General features: G+C 33.6%; 1 protein-coding gene across 7 annotated transcripts in view; it reads left to right on the forward strand.

Moving 5' to 3' along the window:
* The window catches only part of LOC124357445 (AF4/FMR2 family member lilli), a 278,880-nt gene extending 265,703 nt beyond the window's left edge, over positions 1–13,177 (forward strand). For 6 of the 7 annotated variants that reach the window (XM_046809262.1, XM_046809263.1, XM_046809264.1 and 3 more), the window contains exons 9-19: positions 4,104–4,155; positions 4,814–4,941; positions 5,826–6,087; positions 6,297–7,813; positions 8,332–8,449; positions 8,535–8,647; positions 10,056–10,247; positions 10,837–10,911; positions 11,087–11,198; positions 11,614–11,890; positions 12,557–13,177. In XM_046809262.1, coding sequence (XP_046665218.1) covers positions 4,104–4,155; positions 4,814–4,941; positions 5,826–6,087; positions 6,297–7,813; positions 8,332–8,449; positions 8,535–8,647; positions 10,056–10,247; positions 10,837–10,911; positions 11,087–11,198; positions 11,614–11,890; positions 12,557–12,666 — 2,956 coding nt within the window. In that variant the 3' untranslated portion in view covers positions 12,667–13,177. The remainder of the gene's footprint in view (positions 1–4,103; positions 4,156–4,813; positions 4,942–5,825; positions 6,088–6,296; positions 7,814–8,331; positions 8,450–8,534; positions 8,648–10,055; positions 10,248–10,836; positions 10,912–11,086; positions 11,199–11,613; positions 11,891–12,556) is intronic. The other variant, XM_046809260.1, reaches the window with a different exon arrangement.
* The last annotated feature ends 11,640 nt before the right edge of the window (positions 13,178–24,817 follow it).

Below are 24,817 nucleotides of genomic sequence, written 5' to 3' on the forward strand. Positions count from 1 at the left end.
CACTTCAGTTCTACCTCTGTTGAAAACTCATTGTTTTTATTTTATTGTAACAAGCATGATTGCCGTATTATGGGGCTCTATATTTGGGTCATTCCGTGACCCCAATCTCTTGTGCCACTTCAGTTCTACCTCTGTTGAAAACTCATTCTTTTTATTTTATTTTAACAAGCATGATTGCCGTATTATGGGGCTCTATATTTGGGTCATTCCGTAACCCCAATCTCTTGTGCCCCTTCAGTTCTACCTCTGTTGAAAACTCATTCTTTTTATTTTATTTTAAAAAGCATGATTGCCGTATTATGGAGTTCTATATTTGGGTCATTCCGTGACCCCAATCCCTTGTGCCACTTCAGTTCTACCTCTGTTGAAAACTCTCGTTCTTTTTATTTTATTGTAGAAAAATTGTAGTTGTGAGGAACAGTAAATATGTAAAGGTGGTATGTAGTCCTACGTGTTAATTCCAGTTGGGAGATTGTTTGTTGAAACACAAACCTATTAAACATAATCTGAATGTGGGATAAGCTGATTTAAGTTATCCGATCACCCACTATATTTGATCCCGACTTGACCTTTATGTTTGCAAATTCCTGAAGCCACCAATGTTAGACCTGTAACTAGTTTGGCCTTGTTATTACTTTTTCCGGTCGGGACAAGATGCAAAGCCTTACTAAAAGTAAATCCATGCGCCGCCTGTAGATCTCAATCGGCTCTCAATCCTGAGTCCATTATGTCAGGTCACAGCACTTATAATGACTTGCTTACAATGGTATTTTTATCATCGTAACATTTGACAAAGCGACTAAAACTGCAGCAATCGTTGTGGATTCAATTGAAATTTTAGGAGGTAGTAGAATTAGAGCAAGCAGACAGCGCCCCCGGTGGCTGGCCACAGTTGTCAATACAGCTGTATAGGGGGCTGTCGCCGGCACCCTACTCTTGTTTATTACATACTAGAAACAACAAAAATTCTCAAACCGTCCTCACAGAACAAGAGCGGTCACCAATCAATCGGACAGGGTGCTTGGCGCTCTTTGTCTCCCGTGTGACAATCGCTCATGCGTATCACTCCATTCGTCCATTCCGTTCAGTTCCTTGAAATTTCCGTTCTGTTAATTTTGTGTGTGGTAGAATTGGACAAGGGTAATCGTAATTTCAAGCTTTTTCTAAAGATTGATTGACGTCATCCTCTACTGTAGTGTTGACCTCTTCAAGGATTTGCTTACGTGATGAGCACTGGTGTGGTCTTCATGTAACAGCTGATGACGACGATCAGACGGGTGTGGGAGGGGGGCTTATAAATCATCTCAGTCGCAACAGTTAATGGTCCACTGATCCTGCATCACTAGCTACTCGTCTGAACTGTTCAGTCTACACAAGTAAAACTTTACAAGCACTTTTTTCAGTCATAATCAAAATTGGTAACATGATTTTGTTTTGACGTTCTTACATTAAAATAACATACAAGTGAAATTAATATTCGTGTGTAGTATTCCTAATAACAATAAATGATAGTATCAATATTCAAATGAATTTAATTAAATAATTGATTGGATTAAGCAAGTACAGACAAGTCAGAACAGGTTTTGACAGTCATGACACTTGCTTAATCAGAACTCCATTTTCATTTTATTCTGAAGTAACCCTTCTCTGTTAAATTTGCGATGCATGAAATATCATGCAATTATCGTTTTTTCCATAGTAATACACAATCGAAAGATTATACCTCTGATGTTATCTATATTACTCATTATGCATTAGTTTGATAGATATGTAGACATGCTGGTGACTTGAACTAATGTAGTAAATCAGTCGTTTTAAGTCTAGGAATGTGTGGCGTGTTATATCTTAGGTTATATATAATTTTTTCTTTTTTTTAAATAGGGTTTGTTGTACAACACTGTTATAGGCACGCGAAGGAATATAGTCCGTCAGTGTAACTCACAGTACGAGTATATCAATGACGACGTTCTGTGAAGGTTGGGCGGGACTTAACTCAAGTACAATGTTATCGCACGTGCTCGGCCCATGTAATGTTCAGCTACTAATTTAACAAATAATATTCGGACGTTAACAATTGTTGTTAATGCACAGTACGAGTATATCAATGACGACGTTCTGTGAAGGTTGGGCGGGACTTAACTCAAGTACAATGTTATCGCACGTGCTCGGCCCATGTAATGTTCAGCTACTAATTTAACAAATAATATTCGGACGTTAACAATTGTTGTTAATGCACAGTACGAGTATATCAATGACGACGTTCTGTGAAGGTTGGGCGGGACTTAACTCAAGTACAATGTTATCGCACGTGCTCGGCCCATGTAATGTTCAGCTACTAATTTAACAAATAATATTCGGACGTTAACAATTGTTGTTAATGCACAGTACGAGTATATCAATGACGACGTTCTGTGAAGGTTGGGCGGGACTTAACTCAAGTACAATGTTATCGCACGTGCTCGGCCCATGTAATGTTCAGCTACTAATTTAACAAATAATATTCGGACGTTAACAATTGTTGTTAATGCACAGTACGAGTATATCAATGACGACGTTCTGTGAAGGTTGGGCGGGACTTAACTCAAGTACAATGTTATCGCACGTGCTCGGCCCATGTAATGTTCAGCTACTAATTTAACAAATAATATTCGGACGTTAACAATTGTTGTTAATGCACAGTACGAGTATATCAATGACGACGTTCTGTGAAGGTTGGGCGGGACTTAACTCAAGTACAATGTTATCGCACGTGCTCGGCCCATGTAATGTTCAGCTACTAATTTAACAAATAATATTCGGACGTTAACAATTGTTGTTAATGCACAGTACGAGTATGTCAATGACGACGTTCTGTGAAGGTTGGGCGGGACTTAACTCAAGTACAATGTTATCGCACGTGCTCGGCCCATGTAATGTTCAGCTACTAATTTAACAAATAATATTCGGACGTTAACAATTGTTGTTAATGTAACTACGAGGACCGTAATTAAGGCCCGAACGGTCATGTCAAGATGATGTTGCATATATTTATAACAACCACAACATCGATACCGGAGCAGTGTTATATTTCAAGTGCAGTGACGTATGGTTCCACTAGTAATGTAACAAATGATATTTGTAAAGTTAGGGGAGAAGTGAACTTCGACAACTCGGGCTTGCGTTTACAGCAGGCCACGTGAATCAGATTACTTACTTGAATCAGATTAAGGCATTCATAGTGTGTATACATGAATCTTTTATTGGTTACTTTCGATGCGGTATATTTTCTCAATTTTAAGAATGATTTCGATTGTTTCAATGTTACAAGTTTAAAAGTTTTGATTTAAATTGGGCTATTTTTGAAACTTAGTGAAATTGTAAGGAAATGAGAGAATTAGGAGACTAATAAAATTGTGGGTTACTGAACTTATATAAGTTGTTTAATATTTGATAAGGGCTGCCATCAATTTAGACAAGTCTACAATAACAATAGTTAATTGAGCTCTACGACCACGAAAGTGTCAAATCAGTAATAATAGGCAGTTGTCTGAGTTGGTGTCAGTAAGAGAACAAGGCTCGAGAGATGTCGAAGAACGTTTGCGTTTTGTGGAAAAAGCGGTAGATTAATTATTGGGTTACAGAGAGGGTTGGACCATATCGACCCGGCCTGTCTTCCTGCCTCTACTCTACCCTCTACAGGCAGATGTTCTCTCTCTCTCTCTCTCTCTCTCTCTCTCTCTCTCTCTCTCTCTCTCTCTCTCTCTCTCTCTCGCTCTCTCGTCCTCGTGCCTTGTCCTCTTCATCCCCCCCCCATCACAACATCACTGTTTATATTGTGGCCTGTAATGGTTACATGCTATATAATTAATTAACGCAATTCATTAAGTCTGTTTTATATTGGATTTGAATTTTATAATTTAACATTGTTTGGGATTTCTTAGTTTAAAACTTGAATAATGAATTTAAAATAAAACAGTGTTTGTCAGTGCAAGACATCTCAGGTTCCATTGTTATTGGATTTGTTTGTTTTGCAATAGTTACATTTCATGTTGAGTATTAATACTTTTCTAGCTAACAAATGTCATTTCTTAAATTTTATTTAACATGAATGTTTTTTGTTTCAGAAATTTAGAGCGTGATCTTTGCCTCTCTGACGATAGCGATGAGGAGGACAATGTAAGTTCAACAGTTTCATTGCATTTTGATTAAATCGGTAGTTACATAATATTATAACTCCCACATACATTCATTTGTTTTCTTCATTAGTTTTGTACAAACATTTGCCTCATTAAAAATTACGATTTGATGTAGTAATTAATTTACCTCATGTAGTTAAACAAGTTGACCTTCTGGGTGGGAAGTATTATTTAAAAAACACTGATTTACTTGAAAAATTCCAAAACATTTTGGTGTTTTAAGTTGTACTTACTGCTTTCTGTGTACATTTTTTCAGTTAGTCATTAAATATTTTTTATACTAAGAAAATAAAAATACTAGATCTCTGTACCAAATTGTAGTACATTATTATAAATAATTTGACGATATAAAAATTAAAGCAATGTGGCTGCATCCCACAATTTATTTTAAAAATATCCTAAAGGCTTTCAGTCAATTTTTAAAGCATGGTTTATATGTACCCATATATTTTCAATGATTTTGAGTGCAGTAGTTTCAATAATTGTTTTAGTTGATACATTAAAAAATGTATTTGTTAAATAATGGGAAAAGCGAGCACTTCACAACTATCATATGACAAAATTATGGTATAAGCGTTAACCCTTTGTTCTTCTAGGATTATGACCACCAGCAAATAATGTGAGATGTTTGTTTGTAGCACAAGCCGGCTCCTGCAGTCAGCACCAGGGACAAGCTGCCCATCGCAGTGGTGCCTCCAGTGTTCCACCACCTTCCACCACCTCCGCCCCCGCCACCTTCCACTAGTCCCATCATCGACAAGCCCCTGTAAGTCTCCATCATGATAAGTAGTACTTATTTAGCCATGATTGCAAATTATGTAATAACGCAGAGTATGTAAAACAAACACATTAAGGAAACACTTGGAAACGTGAACAAAATCCATTTACTGCTATCAAGTATTCATTACACACAACACTATTTTCACCCATTGTAGTGGGAGAAAGGGTTCTGAAAGTTAGCTAGCAATCACAAGTGATGGACTTTACAAGACATATATTGAGATGATAGATTAAGGAATTGTATATTTGTTAAGTGTATATATAGGGTTTTATATATATATATATATATATATATATATAAAACCCTCCATCAGAAATACATTGATTTAACAAAACAAAAAAATATATCTCAAACCAAGAATTAAAAACATAACCAAAAAAAGTTTTAATAAATATTTTGTTAAATATATATATATATATATATATATATATATATATATATATATATATAAATCTTTTCTTTTATTAGGGTATAATTATTCAGGTTATTTCACCTAATACCAAAGTGAAGCAATGTCAGTATGATGAGTCAACTTTATAATTGCTTGTGTGAAATAATTATGAGCACCCAGTCTTGATAATCTTCTGATACCTCACACTGTATAGTGACTTTAGGGGTAGGTCATCTGTACATTTTTTTCCAGTTACCCAAATTAAACATTATTTACTCAGTTAGATCAGGTCTATAACATACTTGAATAATACCAATCTACCAATTTTTTCAATAGTAGGCTACTATCAGATAACTTCAATATGTCATTAATCCATGTTGGTTATTAGATTTATTGTTATTATTTAATAATATTATTTTATCCGTTATCCAAGTATTCAAAGATTATAGTACAATTAAAATCTTGTATTCTCATAAAGGCTGTCTCCGGCTATAAGTGAGCTGCTGTCTCCTCACACGCAGCTGCCAGAGCCCATGTCTCCTGTGGCCCAGTCATCCTCCAGCGAAGGTGACTCCGGTAGCGATTCCAGTGAGAGCGACTCCAGCAGTGAAGTTCCTCCTGCCATGCCCCCCACAACAGCACCCTTGCCCCCTGTTGAGGAGCCCCCACCCAGATGGAATCTGGAGAGGTTCCTCACACCATCTCTACCTGCTCCACACAATGACAACAAGTCTACTCAGGTACTTAACTCACTTCATCTTATTCACTTGGAAGAAGATAACATTTCAGGATAAATATTTTTTTTTAATTTTACGTAACAGTTATGTCAATTTTAGTATTTGGCTATTAGTCTATTATTTTTCATCTCATTTAAGAATATTCAATATATTTAGTGATATTATGCAATCATAATATATTTAACATATCCTAAAACATATTACATTTTTAGGAGAATTCAAGTAAACAGAAGAACGAGGATGACTCTGAGCTTGAGAGTGTGGAGGCACTAGCCAAGACTCAACCCCTGATATCCAGCATGTCCGATTCAGAGGCAGACAGCAAACGGGTGAACAAGGAACCAGCGAGGCGTCGTGGTCGACCCACTAGACGGTCCAGGGTTTCAAAACCTACTGTTATCCCACAAAGTGATAGTGACGAAGAGCCCCCGGCCCGGGGCCCTAGGACTCCCCCTAGAGTGCGGCGACCTCCATACACTCCACCATCACCTCCCGGCATGTCTGATAGTAATTCACCACCTAGACCTAGGGGTAGGCCCCCTCGCACTCCTCCTAGCCCACCCCCAGATGATCGACGCCGCAAAGAAACTAAACCCAAGCGAGAAGCCAAGTCGCCAATAAAAGTAAAAACAGAACCAGTTGAGAAACTACCAAAGAAACGTGGAAGAAGAAAGCAAATACCAAAGCTTCCTCCAGTGTATTCTGAGTCAGAGGAAGAAGTTGTAGAGAAGAAAAAAGCTGTAAAGAGAGCTCCCAGTTCCAGTGAGAGCGAAAATGAAGCATGGGGGTTTGCTTCACCTGTAAAGAAAAGACCTCTGAAAGAGAGCTCTACGGAAAGGAAGAAGCGAGACTCTTCAAGAGAAGGGAAGAGGACAAAGAGGATAAGCAAACCTACTGTCACATCAGATAGTTCTGAAGATGAAGTGCCGAATAAATCCGTTTCTTGCTCTCCGATTAAACCTGTGTCGAGAGTTCCTCCAGCACCACCTGCAGGCAAGAGAGCCCCGAGGAGTATGACTCCTGAAAGTGGGCCAGAAATTAAGAAAGAAGAAAGCCCTCCAAAATTGGACTTTGAGGGAAATGTTGTTGCTGATAAAAAGAAAAATGACACCCTTAGAAAGCTGTTTTCCATAAAAAGGGATGGTGAAACAGGAGGTAAGGGTGGAAAAGGAGGTAAAGGTGGCAAAGGAGGTGGAAAAGGTGGGGGTAAGTGTGGTGGGAAAGGTGGGAAGGGCGGGAAGGGAGGCAAGGGAACTCCTGGAGTTATAGTGGTAGAATGCAACAGTGAAAGGACGTCAGTGTCACCCCTCAGGGAGAGATCCCTCTCCCCTCCACCTCCTCCTCCTCCTCCTATCATGGAACGTATTCCATCAATTCCTCCTCCTAGTCCTGTAAGGGAATTTCCCAAACCAAAATCTAAATCTGAACCCTTCCCTGTGTCGCTAATGTGCCGAATTGACCTGAGTCGGTTAAGTCATATACCGAGTAAAAGACGGTCTGAAGAAGTGAGAACAAGAACTGAAATGCCCGATACAAGGCAAGAGGAGAAAAAGAGTAAAAAATCGGATAAACATAAAAGTAGAAGTGAAAAAAAGAAAATTAAAAGTGAAGTACCTCCAGCACCTGAAGCTCCCCCGCCTTTACCCCCTGTGACAGCACCTGTGGAGCATCGCAAGTGGCCGAGCCCAGAACACATACCCCTCGAGACTGAGACCACTCCCTTGCCAAAGTAAGCACAACTGCATACTTTTTGTATTTTAAAACTTTAATAAAATGAACAAGGTTAACACAGATAATACAGTTTTAAAGATATAATTGTTTCCCAATCTCATTCCAATCTTATCAAAATTAAATTAAAAAATATTTGGATATACTAAAAGCTTAAATACAAGTATATTGTAAATTGTAATCAATTTTACTGTCGATGAGAATAGGCTACCTTTAATTTATTTAGTATATTAAAAGGTTTCCTTTAATCACTAGCTATAAAGCTTAGTCAATCAATGTTAGAGTTTCACTGTACCATAAGGGCAAGAATGCAGCTGTAAATTAAGAGGTCACAGCCAGTTGCTGTGGAGGTCAATAACAATTTTCAAATGAGGAGCATTTTCCATTAAAAAGGTTGATTACACTTAAGTGCCATTGGTTTTGAAAGAATCCCTGAAAAATTATGTTTTGGTGCATCCATCTGTAGGTACTCTTCTCAATTGTTTATTGTTGTTTACTCACAAACCAATTTTGTAACAGTGCCACAATGGTGAAGCGTGAGCGAAGGCCCAGTGTCAGTTCCTCCTCTTCTCGGGATTCTCGGGACAGGTACAAGAATAAACGCAAGAAACCTGAAACTGGCAAGCATTGCTCTAGGGTGAGTTTCCTATCATTCAATATTTCTGACATGAGTAAATGTTTTACAATGAAGTAGAGTGGTCTAAGACAGTTTGATGTTCCAGATGGAGTCAGCTCCGTCACTGCCCCCCACCAACCATGAGCGGCAAGAACCTTCTCGTGTCTACTACTCTTACTTTGAAGTTGACGAGACTGAGATGTCTGATACTAAGACACAGTAAGTTGTTATTTATATTTGAAATAGATAACAATTTTGTACAGGATTATTTTTGCAGAAAAATCCAGAATAGTTACAAAGTTAGAGATAGATTATTTAGATGTGAGACAGACATTGGTTGTGCAGTGGAAAAATGTCCCTGTGCGCATGTGCGGACCTGCTCATCTGAACACAGTTCTGTCTGCTCCACGAGTAAAGTGCGTACTAGTGTGGCTAAAATAAATATTAGTGCTCAAAATGGACACTGCAAGTGCTTCGGTTTCTAAAACTGTAAAAATCTGATAAAATAATATACAATGTTTATAAATATGCGGAGAAACAGTACCTCGGAAAGTTGTGTTTACGAAGTACAGTGAAAGCCTAGAAACGCATCAGTATTTGCAATAGTGCTAGTAGTCTACTGGCTGCACCTGCTGTGCCACTCTTAAGCCACCCAGCCAAAACTTCCCCTCAAACCCCTCACCCCTCCATGCGTGAACAGTTTCACGTCTAAATAATCTATCTATAGAACATATAGGAATATTACTAAATGTTAATAACAACAATACTTTTCCAAATTGTTTATTTTTTGGACGAGGCCTTTCAAAACCAAAGGTTCATCATCAGGTGACTCCACAAATACATATTTACATTACTTTTGTTAAAATTAATATTAAAATAACATGGTGTAAATATGTATATACAAAAATTTTGGAAACATACATGAATATTTTGAAATCTATGTAATGAAGTAAGCAGTATAATAAAATGTTCAAAGGCAGCTATATTGTCCTGGTTAAGAATTCAAGGCTTATATGTGGTACAGATCTATCCTGTCATTTAGAGATGAAAAAAAAAAACATAAGTATCACTCATCAGTAGCCAGAAATATACCTAAAATCCTTTGCTACTCCAACCAATCTGTTATAATATTAAAATAGTTTAAATTTCTTTGTTTTATATTTTAATTAAATCTAATGCCAGTACATGATGCTCCCCTATGAGACTCTAGCGTGGCTGGATAACGAAAATGCCAGTTGAAATGAAAATCACCATTATACAAATCCTAGGTAACAAGGTAACATTTTACTGCTCATTGCATGAATAGATTGTACAAAATGCAATATATTTTACACAATGTAAAGAAATAACTCAAAATTAAGGATAGAAGAAACACTGATTTATAGTGATTGTTTATTTTTAATGCACTAAGTGCGGCTTAAAACAGATGTAACTCACTTCCTGGAACAGGACAGTAAAGCTGATGGATGGATCTGATGACGGTTAAGAGGGTGCCTTATGTACAAATATGAAGAATTAGTTTAAAATATTTTCTTAATTTGTTGTGGGTGGTTTTAGGTTGTTTCCAACTTTTGAAATTGGATGCTGAAAGAATATATAGCGATGAAGTGTGTATGTGTGTGTGTAGGGACCAGTACCTGCAGGAGGCCAAGAGACTGAAACACATGGCAGACAAAGAGTCTAACCAGACAGCCCAGTGTATGCAGTACCTGGAGGCTGTACTGTACTTCCTACTCACTGGAAACACCATGGAGAATGAGAGACCTGCCAACGAGAAGGCTCCCTACACCATGTACAAGGATACTCTCAACCTTATCAAGTCAGTATATGCCAGATTATAAATGTCTTGCTCAATGTCATGCATTTTGAAAAGCTGTTACATTTCTGTTATGTAGCAATTTTATTCATTCTCAAATTTGGTACGCTTTGAATGGACATTCTACCAATCAATTTCATCATTTTAACATTCAGCTTTTTGTTCCATCATATCTTTTGAAAAATGGTTATATTACTTCTTCTAATAAGCAAGCAAATTCATTCATTGAATTTCTATTATTCTGTCTTCCAAAAAATCAATAATAAATGATCTTTGTTTCTTTTTTTTGTTAAAAGTTTCTGTAGTGACAATACTAAGAGTTTTATCAGTGAAATAAAATTAAAAAAATATTGCACAATTTTGACTTAATTTTATAGAAAAAAGTATTGTAAAGCTATTTTTATTATATACAAACTTTTACCAATCTTTGCATGTATTTTTAACATCAAACATATTAAAATAACATTAAATGCTATGTTTTACCTATATTTCAGTCTTTTAACCAGAATTAAAAATATCATACTAATATATTTCTATTACATTTAAGTTCTGCTTGAGAAATTAATATTAAATGTGTACGTTTTATTCACAGGTACATCTCAAGCAAGTTTCGAAGTCAAGGTCCCCAGTCATACTGCAGCCTTCACAATAAGCTGGTGGTTTTAAGGTGAGCAGAAAACAAAGAGCAGGAGAAAATTAATATTATTCTCTTTCATTAATTTTTTTCATATTAACTTAAATGTATTATTTGTAAATAATATATATAAAATGATAGGGTTATTTTTATATTGAATTAATATTTTACTATTGTTAAAATCATAATGGATCTTTATTGATTTCAGCCTACGCTGTCAATCGTTGTTACATCTAAAGCTTTTCAAGATGTGCAAGGCAGAAGTGAAGGAGAACCAGAAAGCACTCTCGGAGTACCTCCAAAAGGTGAGGAAAAATAGGGTGAGCATAGCTTGGATTTATTGAACAGTAAAATGTTATTTTGCAATTCTTCCATGTGTTGTTGTTAAAAGCACCACACATGTATTCTTGGAATAATTGTACTTCAAAATTTGTGTGCCATATAAAACACCGAAAGCCTTGGATTTTTAGTAATTGCAGCATGTTGCAAATCATGTTCAGATAGTAAAATGTTATTTTGCAATTCTTCCATGTGTTGTTGTTAAAAGCACCACACATGTATTCTTGGAATAATTGTACTTCAAAATTTGTGTGCCATATAAAACACCGAAAGCCTTGGATTTTTAGTAATTGCAGAATGTTTCAAATCATGTTCAGATAAAATGGTATGTTTTCCAAAAACAGTAAAACGTTAGTTTATCTTTAGGATATGTAAACATTATTTGACTGTTTGCAGGCTAATCCACCGACTACTTTGGAGGCATGTGGTGGTGGCCAAGGCACCCCCTCTCCTCTGTCACCTACCCCTTCACCAGCAGGCTCTGTGGGTTCGGTGGGTTCTCAGAGCTCTGGCTACAGCAGTGGGGCTCCCCCTGCCCTGGGACCCTTTGTCCCCGTACCACCTCCCATCCACCGCGACATGCAGCGTCAGAACAATCACTTCAACACCGTGGTCGCCAGCTTCGATCTTTGGGAACAGGCTGACGCTCTTGTTTACAAAAACAAGCATAAAGGTAAAAAATTTTAACTGTACTTGTAGTTTTGTTTCAGTTATAATATAATATTCAAGAGAATCGTTGACAAACCATTTCTAGTTGCTATTAAAACTGAAAGACTGTGATCCAAAGTTAAAGGTGTCTGAACATTTAACTGGCATTTTTATACTGAATACACATGAGTTTTTGTCTTGGTGTTAAAGCAATGACCCACAATGTTTGACATTCTTGTTGTGGTTGATATTTCTTATACCTTCCCAGTGGGCCCAACAGGAAAAATCAAATGGTGCCAAATTAGGGTTGTAGATATTAGACCATGTTTTTTGCCATATTATTGTTAAGCAATTTGAGGGTCTATTGTTATGATGAGTAATGTAATTTCTTCTCTGAGATTAATAACAATATTTTCTCTTAATCTTAATTTTTCATAAACCCTGACCATTTATTGTTCTTTGGTTTTCGAGCAATGTTAAAAAACATTTTTATTTGCTAATTTTGAGTCTCCTCTATTGCTTCCAATTACTCTGCTTCCAATGTGCAGTGGAAGGTCATTTTAAAATTATTTTCTAAAATAAAGACAAAACTTAAAATTGTATTTTCACGTTTCTCTGTCTTTTATTTGATTGGAGTAGTGCAAAATTTAATAGCCCCAAAATATTCTAACAGTTTTGTTGTATGTTTCAGATTTTTTCATAGAGCTGGATCACAGCTGTGGGCCATTGACACTGCACAGCTCACTTATACACCTTGTCCGCTATGTTCGCCAAGGCATCAGCAGGCTCAAGCAGGTCTAAGCCACCCTCGCACATAGTTACCATAATAATTGCACAACAACATCTGTGCAGATCAATCAAGGGCATTCTCACATTTTTTCATTGATTATTTAACCATTAGGAATTAGAAAAGTTAATATATTTCTATGCATATTATTAGGAAGTAATTAATAAAATGAAGGAATGGGCCCACCATTGCTCAAATCATTTGAAACTATTATTAATTACATTTTATTTATTTTTTTATCAATTGTAATTATTTTTAGTCTTATGTATTACATTTTATTGTGCTGTATAGACTAGAATATTCTGATTATTTATTTATTTTACTGTCACACTTCAGTCTATTGTCAGTAAGTTGCTATGAAATGCCAGCCAGCACCACGTGATTGTTAAATTTGATATTGTGTGTCGAATTGATTATAAACTTTTTACAACTCCAAAGAATGTACTAGATTGATTTATTGGATTGTAATGTATGTGAATATGTGTGAACTGAAATCTTATGATTATTAAACTGAGTAACATCCTGCGTATTGTGTTTTAGTTATGTTTTTGCATTACCAAGTATTTTACTGTACACTCTAAAATATGGCAGCAGTCTCATCTCTAAATTAAGGGAAATTTTAATATTGTATTCCTTTATTTTGGGCAACATATTAATTTGCAACACATAAGTAAAAGTATAACTAGCCAACTGGTTGAAAGAAAGATAGATTTGGTAAAGTTAGGTTTATAAAACACATTGATTCTATGTATATAATCAATGTCTCCATCATGCAGCACAGAAATATTTTTGGGCGTTAAAAGACAATATGGAAACTTAAATATTGCCACAAATAAATTTGTTTTAAAACTGGGATTTTGTTTCAAACTGGTGTATTAATTTTTTGTAGTTTGACAAAAGTTATCTACAAACTTTAATTGAGAAAAAGATGGTGAATTTTTGTCTGTTTTAAAACATTTCTGTAGGAAAAAAAGGATACGTACATTTATTTTATTAGTAATGGAAATGTCAGTTCTCCTATCGACGGCTAACATTTTGTGATGGTATTGATTGAATGTTCAGCCATATTGCATATGTCTCAAAGTTGCAATATTTTACTTGTATTTCAGCCTTTCATGACAGAGTGGTTGGCATTAGGCAGATTAAATATTGTTCAATTATTCATTGCCTAATCAAAATACAATATATTTATGTTAATATGGATCCAAATGAAATATTTGTATAAAACAAGATCTCAAATGACTGTTATTTTAAATTTAGCTAAAACTAAATATGTTCAATGAATTAAAGTTCTGTTGGTCAAAAGAGTCTTGTCTTGAATGGACTACTTTTATCAGTACTGTTCACCTTAGTTACCTCACCTCTTACTCGTATACTGGCCTGTATACCATTAGAATGGGTAAAATAACGCTATAATGATATCATGCTATAAAGTGATATGTCTGGAAATATTCAAGAGAAGGTTAAAAATGATATAATGTATTATGTTATTTCCATTGTCGATAGATTTGTCAATAGTTTTACAAATAGTCAATAAATATTACAAGTACAGAAATTATTGCTGCTAGGTTCAATGCAAGAATCAAAAGATGATATTTTTGTATAACTGTTTACTGGTGACTTGTGTTATCGTTATATTAAAATTTATATTTTCACACAGTGCCAGTATTTTTCAAGACGTAAAATTGAATTGAAATTCTATATTTTGTTGAAGTTAAATCAGCTATCTTTCTTTCTTCCAATTTTCATACTTTGTTTAGGCCTAAATATGTGATTTCTGGACAGGGGACCAGTACTTCATTGTGAGTCTATGCATGACACTGAATCTTTGCTTTCAAATCATATGGTTATAAGTCTGTTTATATCAATCCAATTGCTTACTCCTTTTATTTTGCCACTTCAACTTTTCAGACCTACCGTTCTGTAAGCTCTTATTTAAAAAATTTTTTTACAAACTGAATGTTCCTAGTGAAAGTATTGATATACTCATATTGTAGAGTAATGAAAAAATGAAACTACCAAGTTAATTTAATTATATATTTTAATTACGAGTCAAAATGAATTACTTTTAGTGTTTATGATGTAATACATCACAATTATTTATTGTTAAAATGGCTATTGTTTTTCCAAAACATGGAGTTGGAAGAAAAATTTTGTTGAAGTAAATCAGTTCAGATGGCAGAATATTCAGTAATTTTTGTTGTATATTGTACTAATATGTATAATTAAGCAGGTAATTGTTCCGAAGGAAATCATAAGTATATGCTAATGTACCAGATTCAAACAAAAGGACTTATCTTCGAGAACAGTCAACTAATAAGTTATGGAAGAATGGTTAAAAAAACTCAAAACGATAAATTAAAATTAAATAATAAATATCCTATTTACTCTTATTTGCTCTGGGTGCTAGTCAAGCTTCGTTTAGATTGTGTTCATCACCCAGTTATCGAGTTGAAGATTAATATATATAAAATGAAAGATTGTCTCTTATTAGTGGATGTTGGTATTCCAACTTTATATCTCCTATGATATATTGGCAAGTAAAAGAATGTAGGGTTTACTGAAATTGATTACAAAAATATTAGAGAGTATCAACACTTTAAATACAAAATGGTTAAAATTTAAAAAAATATTTGAATGAAAACCGTAATAGATATAGATTAATTGTGTCAATAATCCACAAGCCGTAATTGGACACTTTTTTATATAGCTGTTGATTTAAATTACGAGTTAATGAGTTTATCTTATGCATTTGTTTTATGTAAGAATAATTGTAATATATTCGGAACAATTAAGTAGTACATTGGGTCAACATAGTACGGAGGAATCAACTCATAATATTAAAAAAATTATGACTCCTGTGTGATATAGATAAGGAGTAACAGTCTTAAAATACTTCAAGAAATTTTATTTTTGTATTTGCATTACATTTTTATACATTGATAATTAAAAGTTGAAACTAAATCCATGAAAAATGAATAGTCCTAATAAAATTAAATATAGCAGTAAATAATAACAATTTTTAATTTGCAAACAGGTTTTGACATCTTAGTCATGTTATAAAATGTATCTTTTGTGTATTTTCATTTTAAAGTTGTTAATTGTGCACGAATTTTATCTTTTGTAAAGCATTGAACAGAAAAGAACTCTAGTAAAAGAATAATAAAACTTAGTCTTACCCTAGACAAGTTTTTTTAAAAACAAATCAAGGAAGTCATATTTGAAAAAAATCCATGTTTTTATATCCTTTGCAAAATATGTGTTACAGTGAGGGGGCTATTAGAACCTTTCAAGTTTGTTGGGCACCCATCTTTTCCTTCTGAACTAATTTCCAAAATTTTAGTGCAGCAAAACATTGTACTTCCTCATTTAGGAAAATTCACTCATTTTTATTGTTTAATGTGCAATAATTAAAAAAAAATAGTAAATTGAAGGTAGGGGGACAGTAAACTGAATTATTCTATACCTTTTTAATGTGTCTGTGAAACAAATCTTGTGTGATTACTAACAAGCAATAATTATAGAGGAAACAACAAAACTTGATACGGCTTTGTGCATCACTTTACAAGCAGTGGAACTCAGAAAAATGTTGATACAACATGTCATTTTTCATATATCTTTGGTGGCACATTTGTCAAGAAGTCTGTAATACATCTTAAAAGTAAGCTATAAAAGATTACAAATGCTGAATATGAAATTAGCAATAGTATTTTATTCTCAAAATGTAACTGGTGTAATAAATGTGGCATAGTGTGTTTTGAGTGGGGTAACAATGAATTAAAAAACATTCTAAAAGCAAGGGCGTATGAAAAATTAATCACAGTCACAAAAATTTGTTTTTTACACTGCTGTTGTAGCTCATGTTAGGCAGATATTAATGATGATAGTATTTTTTTCGAAGCCTTTATATTTTTTTAAGTTTGTGAGGATTATACAACTTTTTTATTTTATTATACAATTTAAATAAAAAATGCTATAAAAATATTTTATTTTCCAAGCTTTTCAAAATTTCCATGTGTGATTAATATTAATTTGTATCCACCATAATCAAAATGTTTTAAAGTAGTTAAACAATGCTAGACACCAAAATTAATTAAATTAGGTCCAAAGAGGTGTTTGAGTATAAAAATTCTCAATTATTTTTGGAGAACTAGATTCAAGTTCTAAATATTTCTATGAACCTAATTGGTTTGAAAAGTCTTCACATGATGATTTGAAACATTACATTTTTCAAAAACTAAAGATTACTCTACCTTCCCCCCTTGAGGGAATTGCCCTTGTTAAGTACTCCTAGCCCCCATAGGTAACTTACCTCTCTGTTTATACTGCCTGAATAGCCGAAGAATCACTCATTGTTCAAATCAGTTGTTTTTAAGCTCCTGTGAAGAAATGCTTACACCTTTACAAGCTTGTGATGATATGGAATTGTTTTTGGATAATTCAGTGAAAACAAGAAAGCAAACACATTACTTATTTTTGTTTATAACTCATTGATACTGTAATTAGTCCAGTTTGATTCTTCATTTTGATGAAAATTAAATGTTCTCAGTTTTTATGTCTTCTGAAAGAGTTGCAAACAATTATACTCAATTTTAAATCAACTCATGTAAAAATCAATGGCACAATATTCTGTTATTTTTTCAAAATTGTTGTTAATGCACTAGGAATAATTTATAGGTAATGTTAAGTCTTTGTTATTGTTAAGTGTACATTTTGTTTAGTATTGTTATATGTGTATACTGTATATTTGAGGAACGCAAAAGATGTTATGAAAAACTGAAACAGTAAAATGTTTTGTTACATTTCACTATCAAAGTTAATGTTACCTCTTTTTGATAATAATATATTTTATACGTGTTTTTGTATTGTATACCGACAACTCATTATAAATTATTATGTTAATAATAATGCCAAATATTCTGTATTAAAAGGATTTTTAATAAAATATACTAGATTGCGTACAATTGGTACATTTATATTAGTTAGAATTAGTATTAAATATAAAGTACTAGTTAACAATCTGTGTGTAAAACTTTTATTTACTTTTGTGTTGAATAAAATTGTTATTCACAACAAAAAGTGGTAATATATTTTAGTAATAATTGACAATTAGTTAATCATCTTTTTGTTTTATTAAAGTAAAATAAAAAGCAAACTTTTCTTAAGATAACCTTAATAATCTAAATATTTTAAATCTGAGAATAAGTAAACAAACATAATATGGTCAGCATAGTATTTTCAAGTATGTCCAACTGTAAAAATGTTCAGTAGTAAATACTCTAGCGATACCCAGCTATTTATTTAAAATTTATATACTAAACAATTGTAAAAAAAATAATATAAACAATTCTTTTTTCTTTTACTAAAATTTAAAAAATGAGTTATAAATTTGTCATATGTTAAAACAAATTTTAGTAGTATATTTGAAATTGTAATTAAAAACATTACAAATTGTATTGTGATTTGTAAAAAAAAAAACATGTCACGCTAGTTCAACTTTTTAAATATAAAATATGAAACATGACTTTTAAATATAAATATAAAATAATATTAGTCACATTTTTACCCATTGAAAGTGACATTACATTTATTATAATCCATTTACACAATTAAAAAGGAACAGTTTATCACAAAAGTTTTAGAACCATTACCAATGCTGCCATTTTCAGTGTTCACTGACATTTTTCAAGCCGGTTTAGTGCAAGTAAATGTGAACTAGGCTGACACCGCTTCTACATACCAGTTTAAACCAGGCTTTATATCAAATATGGATTCTGATAAATACAATAATAAAACTAATGCAATTGAATTATTAGTAATTTTATAAGAATGTCTGTTAGGCTGTTTTAACCTATCTGTAAAACATTCTCCGTCACAGATTTTAAAATAAAGAATTTTAGGGATCATAATTTCTTATGATAATTTTATTTATCATTTATCTTACAGTGTTTATTATTTGTCGCACAATATGTTAGTTTTTATACAATACATCCCCGATTATATCAAGACTTGACAAATATGTCGTTTTTGTAATAGTATTGCAGACATGGAGATTAAATATCAGCTAAACATTTTATGAAAATGTTGTGTATTGTCTGCCTAGAAAACACAAAGTATAAGGGGTTAACTAACAGTTACGGTTTATATTTACTTTTGTACACAATTTAAATAGTAAATATTGAAATAAATAGTTACAGGGGAATCGGATGGAAACTTCTAATTCACCAAGTATAAGCCATTGGACAGTTTTTTTATAAAAATATTTCTGAAATATTATTATAAAATTAATAACTTTTGAGAATGCTCATAAAAAAATATCATGAAAGTAACATCATTAACTTATTTTAATAATATAAAAATAAACATTTTTTTTCAATATGTTGGAGGTTGTGCTGTTGAGTTGCTTTTGTAATGGACAAGTTTCTGAAAGTTAAGTTATGTTATGTTAGTGAATTTTTTTACGGGAGTGAATGTTTTGATAAAACAGTAACAGCTTCCTTTATCTCATTATGCTGTTTGCCAAACATGTAATTCATTTAAGCTTTCATTCTGGTTGTAGTGGTTTATTAGTGTGTTTTTGTACATTACGAGTAAACTGAAGAGATGATTGTGTTCAGTTCCTTGCGTTGAGATGCTCAACACAAATCACAGACCTGTACAAATTAATGACTTTCATCTTCAGTTTCTGCTGATTTACCATTTTTAATGTTATCAAATATTTTATTATATATATAATTTTATTTTGTAAGCAGTGTATATTTAAGAAACAAAGTGTTTAAATATTATACATAGATTATTTAGTGGGGTTATATTTAGATGTAATATGTATATTTTTGTATATATCTTAACATTTCTATATTGTGAGTAGTGTCAGTTTATATACATAGATCAGATGAAAATGACTCTTTTTCCTTCTTGAGTGTTTTGTTGGTTGTACTTAGAACCAGATTAGGCCAAAGTACTTTAGTTGGTTTATTTGTTAGTAATCTTGTTTTCGATCAGTGTTGATTTTTTATCAGTTTGGTTATTTAATGTTGAGTTATGTTTGTTGTAAGAAGGAAATGCAGTCGTTTGTTTGGTACATTGGACATGTATTATGTATCGATAGTGGCTATTCCACTTGGACATTAGATTAAAGATATAATATTTATTCAAAATACCAGTTGTGTTCTTTTTACTAGTTCCTCCATACAGTTTTCTCCTATTAACCCTTTTAGTGCAATGATCACGGTGAGCTAGTGTTTTGTGTGTACTAGTGTAAAAAGTGCTGGGGTTGCTAACATTGACACCACAGATTTATTATAGCACCTTTTTCTATTATACCAACTAATTTTCAGTATTCTGGCTAATACAGTTAGAATCCAAATTTCAGTCTGCAGCTGTGGCGTTCCAACAGTTGTTTTGGTTATTACATTGGGGACTTGTGGAATAATATTTTGTTATTATTTTGCAACTAATTATTTTGTTTTAACTACAATGTATACAATGAGCAAGGTCAAATTGGATAAAAAAGTTTAATTTTTTCACTTGTAGTTAGGCTTGAAATTTTTTTTAAGAACGGCTTTTGAAACTTGAATTTTAATATTTGCTATTTTTTGTGTGAATCAAAATGAATTGAAAAAGTGTTGCTAAGTGCTAATCTTGAGAACGGCTGGACCAATTCGGCTAATCTTTTTTTTTAAATATTCATTGAAATCCGAGGAATGTTTATATGAAGAGAAAGATTAGAAAATTTAACTGGAATATTTTGAATTTCATAAACAATAATCGTAGTGTATTATGTTTCATGATCTAAATGTAACTGACACTAATCAGCTGTTGAAATTTTCAACAAATTGGCTAAAAACATCTGTTTATATTTTTAAACTTTGTAAAATATAAGTATTCAGTGCTTGATCAGTAGTATAGTGCAGATCGCAAATAAAAAAGTAATACCTAAATTTTACTCCATATTGCGCTAGTGAAGAATTAAAAACATCTAATGGATCAAAAATACTATTAAACACTGTTATAACATCAACTTTTTGAACAAAGCTGTGAATGTTTGTTTTCACGGTACTCTAAACTAGTGAGCTTCATTGATATTGTGGTATGGCATTTTAACAGTGGCTTATGGAAAACAGAAATATCACTAACATACTTTAACGATTCATTCTTTCCCAGGCTTCATTCCACAGCAAGACTTTTATCACACAAACCTTATAAACGTGTTGCATGAACTATGCTACTACAAGAAATATCTCAGTATTATGTCAAGGCTGTGTATATGTATTTTTCTTTATCGCAGTATTAAGGACAGACTCACCACATAACATAGCTTTGGTGGGAAGGATTGATTCAATGTGAATGTTTAGTTTAGCTCCATTTAATTTACTTTCCTCTTAATGCAGTCACTGTCAGAGCCTTGATCAAGAATACAGTTGTGCACCTGATGAAACAATAAGAATACTTCTTCACCTAGATTACTATTTTCACTAGATCTGATGTCAAAACGATGCAAAGAGTTTGTTTTGAAGTTCTTCATCGCTGGTTTTTGTGGATTCAGACTATCACGTATCCCGATTCCAAGTCTTTGACAGCATCAATTCACAAGGCAGATTCAGCTGTGACATTGGAAATATTGATTCTCTTAACCATGAACACTTAAATAATATCTACCTGATGTATGCATACTTCAGTTTGAAAAAGACTCGATCATGTTACATCATGCTTTTACTAAGTAGTATAAAAACCTAGATTTTAAAATTGCTTGTGAAGCCGCTGGTAACAGCTAGTCTACTACTGTATAAAAATGAATCGCTAAATGTGTTTTTAAGCGTTAATGTTTTTACACTGAGATGCTATATTTGGCTAGGAACCTCTTGACAAGATAACGCAGAATGAGCTGGCACATTCTCTTGGTGAGGAACCCATTATTTGTCCTTCCACATTTTGTTGTGTTTTTTTCTTATTCTTTGACGTAGTCTAGAAATACCTAATTGTTTGACCTTCAGGAACCCAGTGAAGGTACACAATCCCATGGATATAAACAAAAAATCATTGCTTTAAATTTTGACTTGCCCATTCGAGCTATTTTAGCTCTCGGTGAATTGGGCTCTTCCAATGCATGGATTGGCGCTTTATTTCCGGTCGTAAGTACCGTTTCATCACATGTTATTATAATTTCCAAAAACTTAAGGTCATTTTCAATTGTGTACAAAGTGTCAGTACAAAAGTTTTGCGAGCTTCTGGTTGTTCAAACTTTAGAATTTTAGGCACTATATTAGCACACACGTTAAAATTGTCATGTAAAATTCGCCGTACACATTTTTATAAATACCTACATTTTCACCAATTACACGAATACTTAATCGACAGTCAAACTGAATCAAATTACTAACTTTTTTATATTTTCATCCATTTTTGACGTTGACGGGTGATCTGGCCTCGAATCATCTACGTATTCTCTGCCATTTTTAAAAGCTTAAACCGTTAAAAAATACAAGTCCACGATAAACATTCACTGTATACACCTCTTTCTTTAAATTTTAAGTTTCAGTAACAGTTTTTCCAAACTTGAAGTGCAATTTCACATAAGTTCGTTGTTTTTACACCATTTTATTCGGAAAAATAAAAAAAAAAAACAATGAAAACTAGGCTCTGACAAAATGGTGTTGTTTACAGAAGCAAGACTAGCTGCATACTAATGAGAAAGTTTCACAATAAACAGCTGTTGATTAATGGTGGTTAATGCATACCTCTTAGACCTGCAGTAGTGTTAAATCTCGTTATTTAATAACCACACCTCGTATAGTACTTAATCTGTAGTGTAATGCGCATTGCAGGTGGAGTTACTATCTAATTATTAATTTAAATTGCACAAGTGATAAATAAACCAACAAATGTATTGGAAATACTATTTAAACACTGTTAAAAAACGCACTTTAATGATCAAAACTCTGAATGCAAAAAAAGTACTCAAAACTGGTTGGCTTCCTTGACATGTGTATGTCTAGATTTTGTTAATTTTTTTATTAAACATATGTCTTTTTGGCTCCCACATTCGTAAAAAATTATGACCTTCCTAGTTACTATTTTCTTCTGCTAAAGAACTTAATTTGTCTTTTGGCCATTCAAATTATTTCCATTGTGAAATTTTTCATTTGTGCACTATTGTTTTTAAGCACTTGTTTAAAACTGTCTTGACAGATTTTGTAAACAAAAAATTAAAAAATTAATAGCATAAATGAAATATTATGAAATGAAAATTGTGTTGTTCCAAGCACAGTTTAATAGTTAACATGAGATATGGATCGATGAATACATTAGAGTTAAATCAGCTAACATACCTTGTTCATAACAATAATTATTCAGCTGCAAATATGTGTACCACTAGCGTCATCAACAGATAACATAGTGTAGTGTGAGCGATTATTGTCTAAAGATCAACTAACTGTATGGCACTAGAGTAGAGTCATCAACACAACAGATAACATAGTGCAGTGTGAGCGGTTACAGTCTAAAGCTCAACTGTATGGCACTAGAGTAGAGACATGAACACAACAGATAACATAGTGCAGTGTGAGCGATTATTGTCTAAAGATCAACTGTAAGGCACTAGAGTAGAGTCATCAACACAACAGATAACATAGTGCAGTGTGAGCGGTTACAGTCTAAAGCTCAACTGTATGGCACTAGAGTAGAGTCATCAACACAACAGATAACATAGTGCAGTGTGAGCGGTTACAGTCTAAAGCTCAACTGTATGGCACTAGAGTAGAGTCATGAACACAATAGATAACATAGTGCAGTGTGAGCAATTACAGTCTAAAGCTCAACTGTATGGCACTAGAGTAGAGACATGAACACAACAGATAACATAGTGCAGTGTGAGCGGTTACAGTCTAAAGCTCAACTGTATGGCACTAGAGTAGAGTCATCAACACAACAGATAACATAGTGCAGTGTGAGCGGTTACAGTCTAAAGCTCAACTGTATGGCACTAGAGTAGAGTCATGAACACAATAGATAACATAGTGCAGTGTGAGCGATTACAGTCTAAAGCTCAACTGTATGGCACTAGAGTAGAGACATGAACACAACAGATAACATAGTGCAGTGTGAGCGGTTACAGTCTAAAGCTCAACTGTATGGCACTAGAGTAGAGTCATCAACACAACAGATAACATAGTGCAGTGTGAGCGGTTACAGTCTAAAGCTCAACTGTATGGCACTAGAGTAGAGACATGAACACAACAGATAACATAGTGCAGTGTGAGCGGTTACAGTCTAAAGCTCAACTGTATGGCACTAGAGTAGAGTCATCAACACAACAGATAACATAGTGCAGTGTGAGCGGTTACAGTCTAAAGCTCAACTGTATGGCACTAGAGTAGAGACATGAACACAACAGATAACATAGTGCAGTGTGAGCGGTTACAGTCTAAAGCTCAACTGTATGGCACTAGAGTAGAGTCATGAACACAATAGATAACATAGTGCAGTGTGAGCGGTTACAGTCTAAAGCTCAAATGTATGGCACTAGAGTAGAGTCATCAACACAACAGATAACATAGTGCAGAGTGTGTGGTTACAGTCTAAAGCTCAAATGTATGGCACTAGAGTAGAGTCATCAACACAACAGATAACATAGTGCAGAGTGTGTGGTTACAGTCTAAAGCTCAAATGTATGGCACTAGAGTAGAGTCATGAACACAACAGATAACATAGTGCAGTGTGAGCGGTTACAGTCTAAAGCTCAACTGTATGGCACTAGAGTAGAGTCATGAACACAACAGATAACATAGTGCAGTGTGAGCAGTTACAGTCTAAAGCTCAAATGTATGGCACTAGAGTAGAGTCATGAACACAACAGATAACATAGTGCAGTGTGAGCGGTTACAGTCTAAAGCTCAACTGTATGGCACTAGAGTAGAGTCATGAACACAACAGATAACATAGTGCAGTGTGAGCGGTTACAGTCTAAAGCTCAACTGTATAGCACTAGAGTAGAGTCATCAACATTAACAAAGTATCAAAGGGATGGCACACTCTTCCTCTTAAACCGGAAGCAGAACTCAAGCAACGGAAGTAGATAATTTTTGATCAAAGTAGTATTTTTTCGTGTATTTATTCTCTTGCTCAGTGCAACAATATAAACTCAAATGTGGATCCATAAATAAATTA

Source organism: Homalodisca vitripennis, chromosome 3, assembly GCF_021130785.1.
Source record: "Homalodisca vitripennis isolate AUS2020 chromosome 3, UT_GWSS_2.1, whole genome shotgun sequence".
Lineage (NCBI taxonomy): Eukaryota > Metazoa > Arthropoda > Insecta > Hemiptera > Cicadellidae > Homalodisca > Homalodisca vitripennis.